General features: G+C 48.9%; 1 protein-coding gene across 9 annotated transcripts in view; it reads left to right on the top strand.

The window, feature by feature from the left end:
* Window positions 1-22,721, top strand: part of LOC146495656 (AT-rich interactive domain-containing protein 1B-like) — a 199,391-nt gene that overhangs the window by 30,931 nt on the left and 145,739 nt on the right. For 2 of the 9 annotated variants that reach the window (XM_085143720.1, XM_085143722.1), the window contains exon 1: window positions 2,498-4,481. The exons of 1 other annotated variant lie outside the window; for it this stretch is intronic. In XM_085143720.1, coding sequence (XP_084999846.1) covers window positions 3,234-4,481 — 1,248 coding nt within the window. In that variant the 5' untranslated portion in view covers window positions 2,498-3,233. Of the gene's footprint in view, window positions 1-2,497; window positions 4,482-22,721 lie in introns of those variants that run through there. 6 more of the 9 variants (XM_085143725.1, XM_085143723.1, XM_085143721.1 and 3 more) reach the window with 5 other exon arrangements.

Genomic DNA, 22,721 nt, shown 5'->3' with positions numbered 1-22,721 from the left:
TTTGATGCACTTCCATAGGGTGTGCTCACAATGGCTGGCTGGCTTTTTGTCTCAGCTGCACCCCCCCACCCCCCTTTACTCCTTAGCCATCTACCCCTCGTCTTAAACGCGGCGCCCATCTCCACATCGCTAATGCAAAATACACCGCCGCGGTCGCTCTGATCTGCACAAACATCGTGTGTGCATTCTCTCTCTGCACTCTTTCTTTCAAATACACCCACAGCGTGACACCGGGGCTGCATCTATCTTAGCCGTGTGTTTGTGTGTCTGTGCATACGTGCATGCGTGCGTTTCGGGCTGACCCACTTTCTGTGCTTGGCCAGGCTTGTGCTGCTGTGCTGTGCTGCTCTGCGCTGCTGAGGGGGAGATCCCTGCAGACTCGCCCAGAACAGGCTCCAGCTCTCCTCCTGACAGACACTCACCGTGGCATGTTATCCCCCCGTGGATTGAGGACCTCTGTCTCTCTGTCAGAGAGCCTGAGTGTGTGTGCGATGCAGATGCACAAACGAATACTTGCAAAAATGTATGCATATCGTGCAGAGACAGCAGCAGCATCCTTCTCCACCCACACACACACACACATGCTCAAACACACACATTCAAAGCACATACCATCCCAGATCTGTATATTTTTAATTCCATCCACCCTCCTCCGGCTCCTCCTCCTCTCTTCCCCGTGTTTGTCTGGAGTTATTGTTTCAATCTTGCTGCATCAGGGGGCCCCTGAAGGTTATAAATTAAACATAAATGCAAATGCGCTGAGCCATTGCCCTCCTCCACCTCCCTCCTCCTACACACACACACACACACCCATCCTAGCCATTCAAACAGATCAGTGTGTCTGCGAATTAATAGGAGAACAGTGGGCTTTTTTTAATGAGTGAGAGAGGGAAATTACAGTTGCAAAGCCACAGCGCGGCACACCCAGAGCTGCAGCCGAGGCAACTGCTTGAAAAGCCGGGCGCCATCATAGAATATGCTAATGCCCCAGGTCCCCTCACTGTCAGCGGTGCTGTTGCTCTAGATGAGATCAGTGCTTTGATCTGGGACACTGATGGGAGCCACAAACGTCATGTGTGCAAAGTACGGCAAGCGGGAAGGATGTGGATGAGGCTCGTTTAATCACACAAGTCTGCATTTCTTTCTCCTAATGCAGACAGGTCCTTCCTGTCACCTGCACACAGGATGTAAACATGGCATCGTCTTTGTGCCTGTAGGTGCTATAGGCTGGGCCTGAGCATACTGAGTAGTGAAGACTCTAGAGGCTCAGAGTTGCTTTCAGGCCCTGGGCATGGGCTCATAAAGGCAAGCGGCTGGTGAAGGTTTCCAGGGACATCACTCGGTTTAAATTGCCTCCGTGAGCGAGCATCCAGGTGTAAAAGTGGGATTGGGCCTCCTGCTGTCGCACGCTATATTTTATCGTGCGTGCATCGTGAGGGTGGAACCACAAATGTGCACTTTTATGTGTTTTTTTCTTCTATCTTTAAACGTTTATATTTTTAACCTACAGCTTGTACTGACGCCGTACCTCCAGCAGGGGTCTTCCCATTGTCATGGACGTGGCTGGTGGTGAATTATCCCACTCTGAACACAGAGTACACTCTCAGGCGGAGCAAACTGTGTCTCCTCGCTTGAACCCGTGTGACCCGAGGCATCAATTATGTGTTGGAAAAATACGAGCGTCGCCGCGCCTGTAGTCGGTCACCTCCACCGTCAGCATCATCCTCGGCTTCCTCACATTTGTTCCCACCACCAGCAGTCATTATCATTACCGCGGCCCTCCTCAGCACAACTCTCATCTCCAAATCCTCCCCCCCACCCCCCCCCACCCCTCTTTCATCCGCAGCTCCCTCTGTTGATCAAATGCATCTGATCTCATCAAAGCAGACCCTCTGCTCATTCAAGTCCCAGCAGACACCCTGGCTTCTTTACTAAGCACTATTTTACATTCATGTTTGACTCATTGATGGGGTAGCATATCTTGTAGACTTTGGTTTCGTGTGGTCTTACATTGCAGCCGGGGTTGCCCCCCCCCCCACCCCTTTTTTTTTTTTGTTTTATTTCATTCAAATTTCAGACAAGTTTTTTCTGTAAATCCATTAAAGGAAATTAAACACTGTAGACTTGTATTCAAATAAGAGCCTGATGAGGAAGAGCTTTAATCTACATTTATATTCCATCCCTATGGAGACTTCATAGTTACCTAATCCTGTTTAATGCGGTTTCTATCTGCTGTCGCATCAGTTAGTCCTATAGATTAATAGTTATTACAGATTTCCTGGGTTTCCTGTTATTACAGGATTACCGTGTGTCTTTGTTGGAGAGGTATTAGATCATTTAGGGTTGAAAACAAGACTGATGGAAACCGTGGTGGAGGTGTTAAAGCTGTTATAAAGTGAGCTTACGTTCTTATTCGGATGGCAACATTATTGCGCACCGCTTGCGGTTGCGTGTCCGACTGCTGTCAGAGCTGCAGAGAACTGGCTTGAGCCGAGGGACAGGGAGGGAGGGAGGGGAGAGGGAAAATCTGATCTGGATAATGGCGCAGAAACTCGCAAAGCCTAACTTCATGTTTCGTTAGCGCGCTCGTCTGGAGGGTCGCCGTGGAGTGGAGCAGCACGCGAGGACGTGATTTGTAAATTCATCCAAAAACGAAACAAACTTTGAAGTTAAAGGTCGGCTTTTCCGTCTTGGTTTCCTGATGTGCTGATGAATTAAAGCTGGGCGTTGTGATGACTCCGGGGGCATGTTGTGTGTTGCGAGCACCGTTTTGGCACCGCGCGGGTCGTTTTTTATCGTGAAATCGACTCGCAAATTATTGTAAACGTGGAAAGACCGTTACGCGGCGTGCCTAATGGCTCGCTACTCCAGTCCGGATTTTCCATGTGAGGCGCGCCGGAGCCCTGGAGGTGGATAAGCTGGTAGAGCCCGCTCTCTCTCGTGCCATGCTGGGCCACAAGGGCTCCAGGAGACGCTGCTACACATTACTGAGACCCGGGATGGAGGAGAGGCGGAGGGGGGAAGGCAAAAAGTTTCTTTAAACCTGCCAGAGAAACTTTGAAGATGAAGCCTCGCTGACGCCACCGCAGCAGCAGCGCGACAGCCAGGCGAAGCTTTTTCCGCGGGTTTTATTTTTGACCCCCGAGCTCGTGTTTTCTCCCCTCTGTGTTATTTTGTGCGCGCGCGGCTGGTCGGGGCTCGCTGTCACTGCGCGCTGAGATGTTGGAGTGACCATGGCTGCGCAAGTGGCGTCGGCTCCGACCAGAACCAACAGCAAAAATACGAAACTAGCCGGCGGTCTGGGTCCCGAGCTCAATTCGGGGAAATCCGGAGGAGGAGGTACAGGACAGCGAACGGGACCGATGCTGGCTGCTGGAGATGGGACTCTGAATAATGTAGATCATCACCGCCGGAACGAGCTCAGCATGGTCCATTCAACTTCCACGAGTCACGGCGCTCCGGACGGACACGACAAGGCTGGGAATAACCTCGCGTCCGCCACGGCGTCGACTAATTCGAGCGCTTCCTCGATGGAGTCGAGTTTGATCGCGAACCACAAGCTGAAATGTGCGGGGAGCGGAGATCCCCCTCAGTCTCAGCCACCGCAGCAGCCGCCGCCGCAATTCGGCCAGTTTGCGCCACATCAGCAGCGGCAGATCCAAAGTAACAACAGCGCCAATAACAACGGCCAGGTGCCCCGCGCGGACAGGAGCGCGGATCACCAACACCACAGCGGCAAAGAGAACCTGTTGGGGGGCCAGGAGGAGCCACAGCAGCAGCACATGACAGGGAAAGGTGAAGGGGAGCTCACCTGTAAGCCCTCCGAGAGGATGATGGCCGCCAGGTACGAGCACTCGAACTTGGGGCCACCGAGTAACAACTCCGAGTTCAATAACAACTATTACACTCCGAGGCCCTGCTACGAGCAACATGGCGGGCAGCAGCAACAAAGCAGCGGGATGGGGATAACGCACTCCTCGGCACACAACAGCATGGAGAACTCCCACGAAGCCGGGTACCACAACAGCCAGTACGGCCAGTACCCCGCCTACCGAGCGGGCTACGGCGGCGGGGGCTACGGGATGATGGGCCCCTCTGGATGTCGGCAACCTGGGAACATGATGATGGGCAGCAACTCCTCTGCGAGCCACGGCAAGTCTCCCCTGGGAGCTGCTTCGGCTGGCTTCCAGAGGTTCCCGGGACAAACCCAGCCGCAGCCACAGCAGCAGCAGCAGCATCCCTCGGGGGCGACCCCGACCCTCAACCAACTGCTGACGTCCCCCAGCCCGATGATGCGGGGCTACGGGGGTGCCTATCAGGACTACAGCGGCCCTGCGGCTCAGCAGCAAGCCGGCATGGGCCCGGGAAAAGACGTGGGGTCCCAGTATGGAGCCACTTCGGCCCACTGGGGAGGGCAGCAGAGGAGCCATCCACACGCAATGAACCCTGGCAACGCAACGCAGGGCCTCGGCAGGACGCAGGTGAGTTTAGGAAACTTGTGCGAGGCCCCCCGGTGTCCTCATGATGCTGTGTGTGTGTGAGTGACCTTTAAAACCGTGTTACATTGTTACATACACACTCATACATACGCACAGACCTCTGACTGAGGCTTTAATGTGAACAGTGGGAAGAAATCTGCGCGCGTGTATTTCTTTCATGTATTCTTTTTTTTTTTTTTTGAAGACGCATTGGAGTTGCTTTTTTAAAAATTCACACGGACTCATTAACAGCCCGCGTTGTGCAGTTCTGTCACCACAGCTTACATGTCCACACTGCAGTTGTGTACTCCTCAGTTTTGCAGCTTCACGCGCCAAACTAAAACCCGGCCGCGCTGGAAGGTTCACCTCTGTGCCGACGTGGTGCCAAAGGCCCTGTTTTGAGGTGGTGCTGTGTTCGAAGCACCCGTGAAAAATTCACGTAGAAGATAACATGCTAACAAACTACAGCATTCGTCTGTTAGCTCAGTTGAAATGGCCTCGGCCGTTGCGCCCGTGGAAAAGGCGCCTGTCCTCCTCTGCGCGCTCTGCGTGGATCTGGAGCGCTCCTGCGCGTCTCGTTTATTCCCTGTTCGGAATTTGAATAGTGGAGGTAAAGTAGCTAAAAGCTTTGTGTACTCCAGGCGTACAGTTGACACCCAGTCAGCCATCTGATTGGCTCCCCGTGGCCCCGCTGGGCTGAATGCATTCAGGAAAAATCCGGAGGATTTCTTGCAGGGGTGTTTTTCCTGGAGTGGTGATGCGTTCGCGTCTTTTGGGAACATTGTGGCGTTGGAGGCCTTCCAGTGCAATATTTGAAGTTTTCTGAAGGTTAGCTTGCTCTTGATCATTTCCATTATTTTTCTCCTTGCTGAGCAGACATGCAAACGGCTGCAGCGTCTGCCACAACAGAAGGAAACACGCTGAATTCAGTGTGCAACATTTAAAAAAATGAATTATTGGGCTAAATTTTAAGGACCGATCACGTGTTTATTCTGATTAAACAGAATTGTCAGAAATTGTGCAACACTTTTATTTATTTTATTTAATTTCCTTGTAATATATAACGCAGTATAATAACCGATATATTTAGAAATAAAAGGCTTTGCAGAAGCCCTCCCTCAGCTTTTACCCTGTAGCCCCTGAAGCTGTTGGATGCTCTTGCAGCTGAGGCTGAATGCTTTCCTCCTGGGGACATGAGCAGTGACAGTGTTGGAGACGCAGCAAGTGCCCCCCGCCCCCCAACATTTCTGCTGCCTGCAGACCTGCAGCCAGGCGAGGGAGTAGCTGCCAGTCGAGAAGCCCGAACCTAAACATCATAGTTTCTCCAGAAGAGCCGTTATCGCGAGGTTGTTTTCGACGCACTAAATTATGCGCACTGCTGGATGGCACATCTGGACGACTGGAGGGCAAGGTGGCTGAGCACAGCTTATACTGTCTGCCTCTCACGAAACAAAAGCAGTTCATTAGCCTACATTGTTTCAATCAAAGGCAATTTGTGTTAGATGCTGAGGAAATGAAGTGAATGTTTTAGCGTGGGAGGGATTGCTGTTGTGTTGATCGTAGCAAATTATGCACTGATAAGATGGTCACCAGAAAACTCGAGCGATTTAACTCTGCAACACAATAGCTAATTATTAGTGGCTGTTTGAGTTATATGTATTAAATCGCAGACAGACAGATCAGTCAGGTGCACGAGCTTCATTCCTTCTGCGTTTCTGTTCACTCTGACACGCCACGCATCCAAACTCCTCTCACATTTACCAGTTTTATGTCGCAGTTTTCCACTCTCGGAGTAAGTGAGTGTGCTACTCTGTTTTTTCTCGACTCTACCAACATTTCAGCAGCGGTATATTCACGCTACAAAAGGCCTATGTTTAATTCATATTTGGAGTGGCAGCGGTGCTCTACTGCGCGCTGACAGGCTGTGTGAAAAACGCAGAGCGGTGTAGTGCATAATGCTGCCTCCAAATTGGCCCCGTGATATGACTGCGCCTCACTTCAGAGCGCGTTTGGTCGAAGCACGCCTCTGTCACCTGTTGGCACAGCTTCCCCTCTTTCAAATTCAATTTCCCTCCCCACTGCCTCTCTTCAGGAGCAAGCTGTGAACGAAACGAGTGCACCTCATTTACACTGCCGCCCCCCCCCACAACAACATCCCACTACAGTGGCCATTCACCAAACTGAAGGCTGTGTGTGTGCAGGTGCGTGTCGACACTCCTGAAAATGACATTGAACCTGCTTTTCTAATTCCCGTGCTGCGTTTGATTGGAGGGCAGCTGAACATTGTTGTGGCTCCTCCTCACGCACGCCGTGCAACTATTGCACCGCTACAGCACCACATGCAATTTTAATGACTTATTTAAGTTTACATCGCAAATGAAATTCTTTGTCTCGTCCTATATGTGACGAGCATCCGTCTGTTGCCTCCTAATCAGAACACACACAACACACAGAAGAAAAAAGCAATTAGCAGATAATAATGAGGGCCTAGTAAGAGCGAGATGGTGTTGCTGAGATAATTACAGCAGCGACTCTTTTAAAATCTGACCTAATAAAACAAAAATTAATGGATATTTACAGTTTCCACTAATTTGTCGCTATTATGCTCAGTGTTTTCCTTTGTGTGTGTTTTTCTTCTTCTCCTTAGAATTGAAATCAAAGCTCGGTAGCTCTGCGTTATCAAAGGCTCGACCGAATCCCATCCTTGGGTAATGTGCTTACCTTGAAATGATCCCTGCTCGCAGTGCTCTCCAGTGCATACTGTTTACATTTCTCTCTTATGAATTATTAGTGTGATACGAACAAAGACTTTATAATGGGAGCAATGCATCAATGTCACTTTGTATTATGCGGCTATCTCGGGGAGCCTTGTGCATAGTGATGGGCCTGAGTATGGCTGCTGGGATTTAATTTATGGTGCATGTTCTGCATCAGATGGACGGCCCACGGGTCTGGTCAGGAAACGGACACGCAGGTGTTTCTGTGTGTGGGTGTCCTTGAGTGTTTGTGTTTCTTTCCTCTGGCCGTGGCAGGCTGAATCCCTTCGTCAGCACTAAGCGGTCCAACCTCAGCCCCGCCCCTCTCACAGCCCCCCCGCCTGCCGTTTGTTTATGTTGTTTTGTTTACATCTGTCTCGGCCAGCCAGCGCGATGCTGATTAGCAACACTAGAGTGAAATTTTAATTTGCTCTGTTGCGTCCGATAAGGGCCCGCGCAGCGTTTTTCATCTTCCTCGGATGAAACGTGGAGCCCGCGTAGGTAATTGGCAGGCCGGGGTTCTCCCTGGTCTGCGTGCGGTTTCCACAAAACACCAATTAATTCTGATCCTGGAAAATAATAAGAATTAAAAAAACTGCCCAGTTGCATCACTGGATGTAAAGCCTGTGCATTATTAACCGGCTAATAAAACGATTGTACTTGTTTTTTCCCCCTTCCGGCCCTGCTATGCATTCACAGCATCCCCTGGAGTCAAAGGTTGGTGAGTAAATGCCCTGAAGAAAGGATTTAATTACTGTGAGCGGCTGTTGATTTTGTGTCAGCTGTTTCTCAGCTCCGTCTTCCTCGAACTGCCGGCGTCAGGGGGCGGCCGTGAAATAAAAAACAAAGCAGTTTTGGGGAAGACGGCTAATTGTTCATATGGGAGAGTTGACACTTTGAGGTGGGTGAAGTAGTCAGAAGTTCTGGATTTCTTTCTGAGAAGCTGTTATTTGTTAGGCTTTACCTCAGGTTTGATGGAGCAGACGTATTAATGCCACTTGAACCATTTTCATTGTTTAATAATCGCAGATTTAAACAGAGCTGCTGCAGCAGGCGTGAGGTCCTTTGGCACTGACATAAACACAGTCTGCTGCTGTCCTGTCTGCGTGTGAGGAGGCAGACGGCCAATAGGAAGGCTGCACGTGCAGAAATGTAGGCGATATCTGCCGTGAGTCACACGGAGGCCCGCCGACCTCTGTGGAGTTGACCTGTCCGAGCGAGTGTGTGAACTCTGGGAAATGTCAGCACGGTGCCAGTCGCCTCCCGACTTCAGCTTTATGAAAATGTGAAGTATTTCTGACTCGAACACACAGACACTGGGCTTCCTCTTTTCCTTCTTTTTTACTGTTGTGTATGTGAGGGGGGGTGGCGCCCCAGCTTCCCCCAACCCCGCCGCTCTGACTTTCAAATATGCTAATTAGCCACGTGCGGCTCTTGAATGGACGGACCCCCCGAGCACCACAGGAGGGGGCTTCCTTCTTTCTCTTTCTTGCTCAGGAACATAAATGTAACCACAGACACGTTGATGCACTCGTTGCTTAGAGAGACGCTTCGTTTTGTATTTTCTCCTCTGTTGCTCTTCTGTGCCTCGCTCTCAGTAGCTCTGCAGGTCTCCCGGGGGACCGGCGGTCAGGCCAGAGGTATTTAGAGAGTAAGCGTGTCCTATCGAATATTTATACACAATCCTGAGCAGATCTGTGGGCTGCACACTCCTCTCCCCCTCTGCGGGCAGCAGAAGAGGAAACGGGAAGCGTAGCCGCCGGTCCCTTCGGAAATGAGCAATTCTGTGATTGCTGCAATTAATGAAAATTTTAAGATACCAGCGTGACATTTTAAGATTCAAGTCTCCCTCACTTCCCTCTGTACAATAGAGCTAATGGTCCAACATTTCAGTGCAACAAAAGCAGAGGAGAGGAGGTTAATTGGCAGATTATCTTCAGTGTTTTCAGGAATTCAGAAGATTTTTGGTGCACATTATTTTCCCTTCATATCACGAGAATCCTCGTTTTTTCTTTACCTTGAGGTTTGTCTTTAACCCTGCTCATAGATACTGTTTATAATAATGTGAAGGTGAGAGTAGTGGATGCAGGCCTGCGTTTATTATGATTGGTCCACACACACAGTCTGCGTGTGTGTGTGACTTCGTGCTGCCACCATCCTCTTACCAGCCTGTGAGAAAATCATTATCATCAAAATTATCATCGCCGTCATCTGTCACTTTCCACATCAAAGCCTCTGCACGTCTCAGTGTTTCCACCACACTGTAGGCTCTGCTCTCCAGTCACACATCTTGCTGTTTGGTTTGAGTTGATCCTAATCAGCTCTGGCACGGTGGGACCATTTGTTCAGCTAAAAAAACCAAAAGCAAACAGCGCCAGCGCGGTGCTGCGTGTCGTTTGTGAAGGAGGACAGAAATAGGAAAAGGACGCAACGCAGAGATGCTGCGAGTTTCTGTTAATCGCTCCTGCTTCTGGTTTTCCTCTCTTCCACACATGCGCTCGGTCGTGCACTCAACCACGCGGATATATTTCTCAGAGCCACAGCATAATCTTGTCATCTTTCACCTCTCCAAACCCCAAATTGTGGGACTTTATAGACGCGGGTCACTCCTGGCTGAACTTTAGATCAATTTTCTCTCAATAATTTAGGAAGTCGTTCACACCACATCCTCTTCTGTGCAGAGCTGGATGCACAACACAGATGCATACGTCACACTGCTTGGAGCTGGTGTCTGTGTGATGAGAGGTTGTGTTGAAAATGGAGTTTGTTGTTGTGAGCGTGACGCAGCCGGACGTGCGCGCCGCTCCTTTGACACAAACCGGATGAACTGGATTAGATATCGACAACACGAGTGAACTTTATTTTGGTGTTTAAACGTCTTATTTCTTTAAGATGTTAATTCCTTCAAAGAATATCAATACGGATCGCGAGAGCAGGTGTTTGCTGTGTGGAGTTAATCTCCCCGTGCTGCTGCGCGTTTCTGAGCGCGTGCACACGCGTGCACGCCGCCCAGCTCAATGAACATCCGTAGTTACTGTTGGCTAAACATGCAAAGGTTACTGTAATGTCAGACACATGCCAGAGGGGAGCGTGGAATACCACATTAACATAATCCATAGAAGAGCGTCCCATCTATAAACACTGACGCCAGGCTGCTCGCCACACTGGAGCACGTGACCGCTCGCGCTTCTGCTGCGCCGCACGAGGCTGAAAGGAGAAACCACAACACGGCCATTCTTCTCCGAGGGAAAGACCAAAGGTCTGAAAAGAAATTGCTGGCTGTCAGGCGAAGACTGGCATCTTCCCGGCTCACGCAGGCGGCGGCATGAAGATATTTTCCTCCCGTCTGACCCGCTGACCCCGCGCTGCACATGTGAAACATGCTGCACCATAAAATCTTCTTCTCATTCATTGAGTTACAACTTTATTTCCAGATAATTTATCAGCATCAGACAAATATAGACGTGCAGTTTTATCTTTCCTCAGGAAGACCTGAATTCTTTCTCTCGTTTCACTCGAGTGTCTTTAAGGGAATTTAAAAACAGCTTTCCTGGGCATCATTACCCAGATATTCATAACTCTGTGTGGTTATTTCCTCCCCAGCAATAACTTGCCTTCTTTTAGAATCTCCCGAGATACGATTGCAAAGCAACCCTGGACTAATATTTGAGGCGTTGAGTATTAATTAGGTGTTTTATGGTGGCTGAGACGTCCTAACGTGCTGCCCTCTCACCTGCCGGGGCGGGGTCCTGCACTGGGGGGGGGGTTGTTTTGATAATTATGTGTGCTAAAGCCAGAAAGAAGGCTCTTAATTTATTTGGAAAATGCATTTTTATATTTACGGCTTTGGTCGGCGCTTTTAGAGAGCTATTGTTTTCATTCACATAACCCCATTTTAATTAGTCCGTCTTTGGAAATTCCCTCTGTGTTGTGGTTTTAGTCGGACGCTGCAGACTCCCACAGCTCCCAGACGTTTCTCAACTTTTTCTTACACGCTGGCTTCGTTCCAAAGAGTCATGTATGCAAACTGGTTCACGTTTTTGTTTGAAACAGCCCGTTTATGTCTTTCTGCTCTTTTGTCTCGTCTTTTTCCCCCACAGTTGTTTCCAAAGTCTCTTTCTGTCGTTTGGATGCGAGTTGTGAGTGACCTTGGCTGGTGACTACACTGCCTACTCATTAAGTAGTAAAGATGAATGGTTTCATTATAGCGGGGGGAAAAAACGAGCAGGGCCAATTAGCGGTAATTAACAGCGGAGAGGGCGAGGTGCTCTGGAGGGCTCCCTGACCCAGACAGAAGGGGCAGAGGGGAGCAGGGCTGTGTGTGGAGGAAATGCAGGTATGAGGAAGGCGATCATAGGCGTGTGTGTGGACAGCAGTGTTTAAATGAGTATATGTTAGGGGTGGGGAAAAAATGGATACTGTGTAGCATGGTGATATTTTGTTTGCTAATAATGTATCGATACAGCAGAAATCGATACTTTGTTACAAAAAGGTTTTTGTGCTCTGACTTCAGAGCATGTTGATCCTTTTTCTGAGCAAGAATCCTGACATTCCTTCACTGTCCAAATGTGACAGTTTACTTATTTTAATTTAAGACATGTTTTATTTTAATTAAGTTTAAAACTTTTTTATTTAATGTAAAATGATATTTTGTTTTAATTTACTTTCAAATTCTTCAGTTGCTGAAGGGGCTGCATAGTTTTCATAAACTGCATAGTTCAGAATAGCTATAATTGTACCAGATGGTTGATTCAGTTAAGTTGGACTAGACTGTAATACAAACCGTTCAGTTTGTCAACAATCAAACTGAAATGAGAGAAAGACTGAGTGTGAGACTTTGATATTAGAGAAAATGAATATTGATGAAGTTTACCTTTATGTACAGAATCTGAATATCGCTAAATATTTTTAAAAATTGCAATAATATCGTATCGTGCATTAAGTATTGTGATAATATCGTATCGTGGGATGTGTGGTGATTCCCACCTCTAGTATGTGTATGTGCAGTGCTGTGGGGACGGCTTCTTTATGCCACGATTAGAGCGTGAAAGCTAAAAGTGGAGTTTGGGGGTGTTGGAGAAGTGAGCGCTCCATTTACATCACAAGACAAGGCTGGACATGCTCGCAGACATTCCTGCATGCTGACAAATGGGAAAATCACAGCACGTTTCTGCAATTAGAGGTGACGAGGTCAATAGTCTCCTCGACTCCTGACTCCCGATGTGATGTCACTGTCCCCCCCGCAGGCCTTTGGTGTGGCCGGGGAGCTTGTTAGGCAAAGGTCTGCGAATAAAAGGCCCTAAAATGCCAAACCGATACACCGTCGGCGCTAATGAACATTTTGCTGTGATTTAATTGGAGATCTTTTCTTTTTCATGCTGATCTGCAGTATTCGAGTATCTCAGCATCAAGGAGAAACTCAAGGTTGTTCACAGTACGCCATCAGAGCCTCTCCCTCTCTCAGTGATGCGTTCACCCCGCCTACCTCTCGTTTTTTATCAGTTCCTGGGTGAAATTGTCACAGACGTGTAATCCTTCGGGTGCCGCTAGCTGGGAGACGAACATGTGAGCGTGCACGTAATGGTATTGGCGGGCAAGGTGTAAACAGCAGGTAGCGTGGGGTCTTGTGTCCGACATGAAAATTCTGGCAAGTCGATAAAGCGGCTGTGTTGTCACTTTAAGAGACATGTTCGAGTTGGCAGTCGCTGCAGATTTTTTAAGGTATTTTGCAAAGTGCTGGCAAAGTGCTGCTTTCAGGGGCCCTGAAATTGCAACGCCTGGCAAATGGATGGTTTGAGGAGTATACAATGTATTAGAAGTCAATTGTGCATGGGAGGGCCTATTTTCCATATCGCTAGTCGAACAAGTGCGTGTGTGTGTCTGTGCTTTTGTGATGCACACACAAACGCACACTCAGACTGCTCCGTCTCCCTGTTGTTGTATTCCCCTGTTGCTTCAGCGACCGCAGGCTCTGTCATGTGGAGGTTTGCGTGCGGTGGGGTTGAGGGGTGGGGGTGTTAGACTGTGGGGGTGACGAGCATCAGAAACCATTACCCGTAATGGCCTCGTTCCCCACACCCCACATATCCATTCCCTTCCCCTCGCTGACATTTATTTTATGACTGCTTACATATCAAATATTTAAATAAACAGAATCGGGGGCTTCGGCTGAGGTTTGCCCGGGGGTGACGGGTGGGAGTCGTGGCGGCGGGAGTAAAGGGATGGATGATGACATTCATTTCCGAAACGAGGAAAGAAAAAAAAGCAGGTTTGGGGGGGGGGTGGTGGTGGGGAAGGGTGGGAGAAAAAGCAGCGGCGGCGGCGAAGAGGAAGGGGGAGGAAAAATGCTTCGCTTGGCTCCAATCAAAGCGTGGAGGAGGGCGGCGTGTTTTTTCGCTTACGCCTGGCAGCAGCAGTGACAGACGGTTGTGCGTGAGCCTTCGGGCGCGAGTGCTGACGTGCGTGCGCGCATTACTGCGGGGCTCATCCGTCAACGTTTCCCGGGGACGCGGGAGGATGTGGGAGAAGGCCCCGGTGGCTCGTGAAAAGCAGTCCGCCGCGCCGCCGCGACGTCAGCTGTGTGACAGATCGTAACACAACGCAAAGACACAAAGAAACGCAAGTGTGAGGGCAGGTAGAAGGAAAGAAGGCAGGTAGAGGTTTGCTCGGAAGAAGACGGCGAGTGAAAGAGTAAAGGCATAGGTGTGTAGACGTGTGTGTGCAGGCGGGCAGGCGTACGCTGCCTGGCGTCGGTGGGAGGCCCATTACTGTCAGGCTAATCTTAAAATAATTAATTGCGAAGTCGACGCTTTTTAAAGAGTATTGTAATTGAATCCTAAATTAGGCTTGGGAAAGGGGACGCGTCCTGCTTTGCTGCAAGGCTGTTCCCATTCTGCAGTCATGCACACACACACACACATGAGTGGGTCGTGTGCAGGCGGGCAGAATAGGGGGAAAAGACAACAGGCGAAGGAAATGCTAATGAAATGCATATTTGGGGAGAAAGGGGCCATCTATAATTTAGCTGTGCTCTTTGAATGTGAATGATGTGTGTGCGAGCGCTGTGATTTATTTTTGTTGTGCAGAGGGATAATTCTGTCAGAGTAGGCTTTTATTCTTGTAAACAAATGTGGGGAAAAGAGCAGAATAAAAGTGGAGTAATAAAGTAAACAGAATGGTATGAATACATTTAGCTGCTGGCATGAATAATTTGTATACGGGACGGAGGAGTTTGATGAAAGAGAGATGACGGATATGAGCCTCGATATCGCCTGATAAAATTCCAGGACGCTGTTTTCTGCCACTTGTTTTTATCTTTGCGTGATTTCGTGTGCCGCTTCCGCACACGTGCAGACGACTCGAGGCCGCTCGGTGTGCTTTCGCTGACCCTCGCGAAACTGTCGGCTGTCGAACTTTCCGGATGAAAGCTCCCAGAAAAGGGTCTGCCCTCCGTAAATGTCGGCTCTGCTTCATAAGTCTGGCGCAGGGGTCAGGGGTCAGGGAGGCGGTTTTTGCCTGGCAGTCGTAGAAATGAAGCAGCAGAGGAGCTTCCTGTTGTCACGTCACCTTCTTTGTTGCAGTGCTGTGTTCCTTCAGCTTTGTTTTGCACGCCGGCCTCGCGAGCGCGCAGAAAGGATCAGATTAAGCGAGTCAGTCAAGTAAAAACCGAGGAACCAGTCTAACCGCTCTACAAACATGTTGGCCCTTGCTGCCGTTCACCCCGATGTGCACTTCAGGTTCAGCCGTTTTTTCACCTGCATAAACAACACGTGTCAGAACTGAAAACAATGAAATTCTTTTGCTCTACATTCGAGAAATTGGCTGCGTGTGACAAATCAAACGCTCCTCGTGCTGTTTTCCAAATGTTTGAAAGCCATTCAACTCTGATTTGGCCCGGATCTGACAGCTCCAAACTTGGCTCCGAACATCCCATTTTCTCCTGGCTGACTGGGATGAATAACAGCAGAGAGGACAATATTGTGGTCTAGCTGAGCGCGGCTGACTCTTCTGTCTCTGTGATCCCTCTATCAATAAGGAACACAGGCCTGTCAGAAGGCCTGCCAACTGTTTGGCTGTCCACGCAGGCTGCTCTCTACTCAACATCTGGACACAGATGGTACACGCCGCTCGCACACACGCAAAATGCTCGCACACATTTTCTCGCTCATACTGGCAGACACTCGCCAGCATGCTGTGCACTTACAGTTATACTGATGTGTGTGTGTGTGTGGATTCCTGCCTTTGCACACACGGTTAGCACACGGCCTTTTAAGTTGCATCCACAGTGTGTAAAGTCATATATGTGGAGCGCAGCTCAGTTCAAAGATCAGACAAACGCACGCTTTCTTTCACAGATTTGGTCACATGGTGCAGTCTGTGTCGCAGCCGAGGATCTGCAGCCTCTCTTGGGAAATATACACGCGTTCCTTTAATATGTCTGGCTCTTAATAAAAACCTGAGAGTTAAAGGTCGGTCAGGGTTTGGTGTGTAAAACAAGTCACGATCGGGGAAGTTATCTGCTGCGCTCTTACAAATGTCCAACTTGACACAATAAGTGCAATTCAGCGGCTTTTCCCCCGTTTTTCATTCCTCGTGCAGCAAAAACAAAATAAACTCATTTGTGCACGCTCAGGAGTGCTGGAGACTTCACGTTGGAATCGAATTAAGGTCATTTAACTGCAAATATCGCTCAGTTTCACCAGTCACATGGTATTCATATGGTGCAGACAGGCCGTCGTAAACACGACCGCCCTGGGGCTCAGCGATGATGGGAGTAAATGGTGGAGTTCAGCTGGAGTCAGAGGTGTGTGTGTGCAGTCGGGCCATGCATCAGGGCTCCCACAGGCCTGGAGCCTCTCACTGATCGATCCAGCTCCCCCGCCTCATGTTCCCAGACAACTTCAGTGATTGATTCCCAGTCAGAGCTCCGGAGATGGGAGGCCTGGCCTGGACTGACAAAGCCTCGGCCTCCCAGAGGGTGACCCAGAGGGGCCACGGGGGGGGAGCCTGTTTCCAGACTCGAGGAGATGTTTTGGGAGAAGTCTTCCCAGCGAGGAGGAAGCACAGAGGCTCGCATTCATCACGGGAGAAAATGAAGGCTACATCTGCTGGCGCTGCCTTGACCGCCGTGTGGGGGTCGTGCTGGAGAGTAGACATGCTGTAGGTGAAGGGGTTAAGAGGTACTGGGGTGGGGGCGGGGCTAGAACATTAGCTTAGCACGCTAGTACACAATCTGTAATAGCTACACACACATTATCTCTACAGGCGGAAACACGTCGTGTTCCCGTCCACGCTGAACATCGCCGCAGCTCCATCAGCGCGTCTCCACGTCACTTCACGGCGTTTGAGCAGAAGGAAAAAATGATATGAAAATCAATTTTTTTCTAATTAACTTTGCACGTTTCCAGCTGAGCTATCAGACGTGGGGACCCGGTGCGTCGTGCAGAGTCCGATAATGAAATCAATTAGGTTCAAATGGTTTCAGGTGACTTTTAATGAGTATTTAATATCTGCCTGAGGAAGGAAGGTCAGGATATCTGTTTGTTGTTTGTGTTTGTGCTTTTTTTGGGGGGGGGCTTAAGTGATGGATCACCCGCAGGAGAAATATGGATGCTTCCACCCTGGGAGGACTGGGCAGTCCTCCAAAACAAACTGGCTGAATGTAAATCCTTGTTTTTAGTTGGGCAGCTCTTTAACTGCACCACAGGGATGACCTAGTTTCTGTCAACTTCCTTTTTTTAGACGCTGTGGATTTGTTATCGCTATTAATTCCCTCACCACGACGTTTTTGAGGCGCTACACCTGTGTGTCAAACATCGACGAGGAAGCATCAGACAAGAACTCAATAATGTGAAGGGGGGACTTATTGTGGCCTTGCTTCACATGCTTTCGTATTCATAATTTAGCTGCTCCCTCTCCTTCAGTGGCCAGCTTCCCAGCCTGTAGGAGCTCGTTAAGCTTTGCCTTACAGGGAAGACTAATGGATGGCAAAGAAGGCCCCCTCAGGACCCTTTAGCATCGTTTCTGTCGGTCCGCTCGCTTAGTATTCGCTTATGTATTTTCACCCTACTCTGAGCACAATATCATGAATAACCATTGCTAATTCATAAACACACTTTGTGATACGGGGGCCTCGTTCATAATTATCCGAGCTGCAGAAAAGCAGTTTCTCTCCAGCAGCATTCCATTAAAAAGGTGGTGATTTCCTTGAATAAGGGGGATTCTGGCCTGCATATTTAATGCCAGCGTTTCCTTTGGGCGCCGGGAGACGTGGGAAGCAAAAGGGCAGCACATTTACTCTAATAGCCAGGTCCTTTTTGAGAGGGGGGGCGGACAGAGTTATTGTTATTTTGCTCCCTCCTGCCCATTTTTCCTCTCTTTCATTCGGTCGTGTCACAGCAGCTCTCCGTGGGGTTCTGCAGCCCGGCGAAGTTAGAGCAGCGCATTCCTCTCGTTCCACTGTGGCCCTGAGATGAAATGGGCTTTTTCAGCAGCCCTCCTGCTTCCCGGGGTCGCGCCAGGCACCGGCCAAAGACGTCAGTCCCGCCTGGCGATGAGAAAAGACTGGAAATATTGCAGACCTCCTACTTCTGTGAAAATGGGCAAGCAGCCCTGTTGGAGGGTCTCTTTCCTGAAAGCATTTGCATTGAGTCCAAAGCAGTAGCTGTGCAGCTTACCTCGAGGCTTTTCAGTGCGCTCTGTGGTACGATGCTGATTTGTAGCATTTGAGTTTGCAAGCTGATAAAAACATGCTCAACACGTGAGGAGAAAAGGAATCTTGACCTTTGACTTGTGCTCTCAGCATAGCTGGTTATGGGCTTGTTTTTATGGGCTGATGGTTTTTTTTTGTTTTTTTCCCGTAACGGTATAAACACTGAAAGGTGGTGGATTGGCCAGATGCTGGCAGATGTGTAAAAAGAACTCAGTTCAGCAACATGCTGGTGGGTGGATGAGGGAAAGGCAGGAGGAGCAGAGACCCGAGGCGGTGAACTAAACTTCAGGTAAGAAGTTATGACTGCAGTAGGCCTGCACAATAAATCAAAAACTTATTGTCATGGCGATATCGGCCTGCGCGATGGGCCCATCGCAAAAGACGACGTAAACTGCGATAATTAGGTACCTTAAAATCTTTACACGCGTGCTTTAAAGAATTCACCAATCAAAGAAACCCCTTTACACATTTGACCAGTCGAATAGAGCCCTTCACGGCATTAACCAATCAAATGGATTAGAGGCCCGCTTCCAGTATTGATCACAGTTATCGCACATCGCAGGTTTTCCTAATATCGTGCAGCCCTGACCTGCAGTCTGTCTGGGTCAGATATGAACCAAGTTTAGGTGGAGTTTACGTTCGTTATGCTGACTTTTTCGTACTGCTACTAGCTAGCATGACGGAGTTTATATGCTGCTGGGCGGGTGCTATGAAGTTACTGTTTTATCTTATTTTATTTATAAGGTTAGTTATTAGAGTTTCCAACCGTTCTGTAAAAAAACAGAATCGTCTCGTATTCAGAGAAAATATTTCGCGTTTCGTGTTGAGCTGAAAAGGAACAGTTTGTCCCGGACTTCAGCTACAATGAAAAAGACAAAGCTGGATTTATTCTGTCTTTGCTGCACAGCTGTTTCTTCTTCTCTCATTCTCCCCCCTCCCTCTGTTTCTACTTCAATCATTAAACTGATCAATGATCAGCTGATCGTCTCTCTTGTTTGTTTATCGCCCACTTTGCGCCAGAAACAGGAAACCAGCCAATGTCGCGCTAAACAACAGCAGCACGTTTAAGCTTGATCAGCTGTTGTTAGACTTTATTTAATATTAATTTCTAGTATCAGCTGATGTTTGCTGGAGCCACAGCTGTAAAGCTGCTGCTCATGATGTTGGTTTGGAAACATGAAGATGAAACCAGGAGATGTCCTTACTGAATCATCAGAGCTGAACAGCTGATGGAGAAACAGGTTTACCTTTTAGGTGACATGAATGAGTTGAAGTTATGAACTGTTTCTGAGAGACAAATAACACCAGGATCCTTTTCTAAGTAGCTGACAGCTGGTAACTGTGCAGGGGCGGGTCTAGCAAAGTGTTGCCAGGGGGGGCAGGTAGGGCATTAACAGGGAGAGGGGGGCACAAAGAAATACTTTTCTTTCTTATTCTCATTTAAAATATCTAACTTTTAACAAATAATTATCTGAGTCTTACAACAAACGATTGATAGATTGATGCATATATACCATCACATCAGCGTCTGTTTTCATTCAAAGGCTTTATGATGTTTCCTATAATGGCGGCCGGTCTCTAGTCGAAACGCCCGGGACTATTTCTTGTCCCAGCCCTGGCTCTCAGCAGAACCCGCGTTCGCGTCTTTTTCTCCTCGTTATGCAGTGAAAACCTGAATGATTCAGTCTGGGAAAACTGCGCGCTGGCAGCAGACGCGGCTGGCAAATTTTCCGCGTGTTCTTCCACACATGCTTCCTTGACTGTTTGCAGACGATGGCATTTTATTTGTTTTCCTCCTGTAATGGCGTGTCGCTGGCATGTCGGCCGCGTCTCGTTTTGTCACCGAGGCTTTCTCTGTTTTCTTTCTCTCGCCGCCGCTGCTTCAGCTCCCAGTCTCAGCAAAGGAAAAGGGCTCCGGCGACCCCGCGACCCCAATCTCACTTGAGACAGATGAAGCAGCCGCTCGCCTCCTCCTCCCCTTCCTCTCTTCTCTTCTCCTCCATTCCCCTCCTCCCCCTTCTGTTAATGACGTCTTTGTGGCGGCCGTGACAAACACAACACTCTGCAACTTTTCCCGAAGCACGCGGGAGGGGGCGGGTTTGTTTTGAGCGCTCTGACGCGTGCGTGCGAGCGCGTGCGTGCGAGCGCGTGCATGTGCGTGGTGTAAATATTGGTGTCAATCGTGGAGGGCGCACCGATCGCCGGCTCCGAGGAGAGCGAGCTATTATGCGCGCTGCCCCAAACACAAAAGCCCGCCGGTCGGCCTCACAACAACAACCTCTTATCTGGCTTCTCTTTGTCTGCTTTTCTTCCTCGACTCACGGCGCCGTTGGGAAACATCCGCCGTGCGTGTATACGTTTCCCTCGCCTCCTCTACGGCTGTCGCGCCCTGCACCTCTCTCTCCTCAGACAATTTCATGCCTCTCATCGCTAGCCAGCCTTCACGCCTAGCTGCCTGTGCCGTACGGGCATATTGGGCTGAGGAAACGCAATTTGGCTCTACCTAGCTCCCCGCGGACCCGTACTGCTCTTCACACTGTCATTCGTTATGAGACTTTTTACTAACAAGGCGTGCGTGCTGAGATGCAGGATGAGATTGTGTTTCAGGACATAATTCAGTGAATTTCTAAGCGATGCGACACACACACGGGAATGCCAGCACGCACGCCGCTTGGCTCACTTCTGCTTTCAGGATGAGATGAATTGATAAGAAAGAAATGTCAAGGCTAAGTGTGGCGTTTCCTTGTCAGTGTTTCCTTCGATCTGGCATCGAAACGAGGCGATAAACTGATATTTAAGGCTGATGTGCTCCTGGTGGAGCCCGGGCAGGGAGGAGTTAACGGCGTGCTGCTCCTCTCCTCTCCGCTTGATGACATCAGTATTGTCTCTGCATCCATGAAATTAATTTTTCTAATCTTAGTCAGCAGGAGCGGGGGAATTTGCACACATTAATATGGAACTCGATCTGCACTCGCCCACTGCTGCAGTCTCTCTTCTTGTCTTTCCGCCTCCATCTTTTCTTTTTCCACCCTTTCCATTTTATTTTCCGTGTGCAGCAGCAGGCCCAAAGCGCGCCGGGTTTCAAGCCTGAAATGCGCAGCTTTGTTCTGCAGGCCTGGGCAACGCCGGGCCCCGCAGTGTAATAGGAGCTGGAGCGCTCTGCTGCACGGTGCAAATAAATAAGATAAAAGACGAGGCTGATTGTCCCAGCAGACCGACCGGCTCTGGCTGCAGCGCGTCGATTCTCCGGAGGCCGGCGCGGCGCGGAGGATAAAGAGGATCCGTTGACAATAATTATCCTTATTTGTTTCTCCTCACAAATACACACAGGCTAAAACGCTTTCATTACGCAGGAATTAAAGCTGCTCTTCTGCACAAGTCCTCAAACACAAAAAGACGATAATCAATGATTCTCATACAGGTGCAGTTTTTTACAGTTTTCACATGGCTCTGATTTTCCAGCCAAATAGGCCCCCACTGCAGCCCCCAGTGCACTGGGCCTGAAAGGAAACGCTCCCATGCAACCTGCAGGAATGTGTTGCTCCAGAAAACGTTAAAGGATCGTAATAGTTCAGCGAATTGCTCTTTGATGGTCAGATCATTTCACAAGTTGCTGCGTGTCAATAAAGCAGCTTGTAGACCATAAAGAACATCATCCTGCTCCACTGTTGCTTGGATGGAAACGGCCTTAGTGGAGATATTAGTGGAAACTGTGCAGCCCTGAAGGCGAGCGTCAGGAGCGTTCCTGCACCTGCTGAATAGGAAAGCGTCTTTTTTCCTCTGTATTTTGTTTTGCAGGTGAGGACGAGCCACGGCGGCGTGGAGCTGTTCGGGCGCGCGTGCACATTCGCTCACCGCGGCGGATAAATGGGCCAGTTTTTCCCAATAATTCCTCCATTTGAAACGGGACTGGAATAATAACCGTTTACTAATATTGTTTTATGTTTGTTTGATCCCAGTGTGTGTCTCATAATCCACATATCCGAGGCTTTTGTGTCGAGCGTTTTGTCTCTTTCTGATTAACAACTTAGCACATTAAAGCAAGAAGGAGTAAAATCATTTTCGCAACATAAAAATGTTGTCGATTGAGCTCAGAAAAGCAATTTAGCAGGTTTCACCCCACAGTAATTTCACCCATGTTCTGTTTTAATGGCTTTGTTTTGCAAAATAAAAAAAATAAATAAATAAAAACTAAAAAGCTCACGAGAGTCGCAGCGCTGGAGAGGAGTTCATAAATTGAATTTTAAATTTAGCAGTGAATTACTATTGTCTCCCGTGCCGCCTCCCCCTCCTCCGTTGAATGGCGTGCCCAGATGAGCAAAAGTGAAAAACACATTTGAAGAAAATAAAAAACAATTTGTGTGTATTCCCTCTAGTTTTTTATCTGCTGTCCCTCCTGGCACAAACAAGATTCACTTCGTGTCATTTTCATAATTTTTTTCCTAAGTACAGTCATTTCTCTCCGGGAAGGGAAAAAAATAACGTTTCAATTTGTCAGGAATGGTTGTGGTTTTTGTGCCTGGTGGTGTGCGGGACGTCGTGGGCATATCTCGAGGAAAAGGCTGCAGTGGGCTGAAATCTCATTTAGCGGAACCTGTCATGAGAGCAGATTTGAGGCTCCGTTTGGGGAGGCGGAAAATACTCTTTCTTTTCTTTGCCTGTGGTGACGCCGCGCGTCCGAGGTGGAGCGAGGACCTGATGGAATCTGATTGTAGCTGTTTTATTTAAGCTCCTCCCCCAAAGTGAAAGAGAGAGAGAGAGAGAGAGAGAGGACAC

The sequence above is a fragment of the Neolamprologus multifasciatus genome, chromosome 19 (genome assembly GCF_963576455.1).
Source record: "Neolamprologus multifasciatus chromosome 19, fNeoMul1.2, whole genome shotgun sequence".
Classification (NCBI taxonomy): domain Eukaryota; kingdom Metazoa; phylum Chordata; class Actinopteri; order Cichliformes; family Cichlidae; genus Neolamprologus; species Neolamprologus multifasciatus.
Note: the sequence above shows the minus strand (reverse complement) of the source record. Positions and strands in the feature narration are given on the sequence as shown.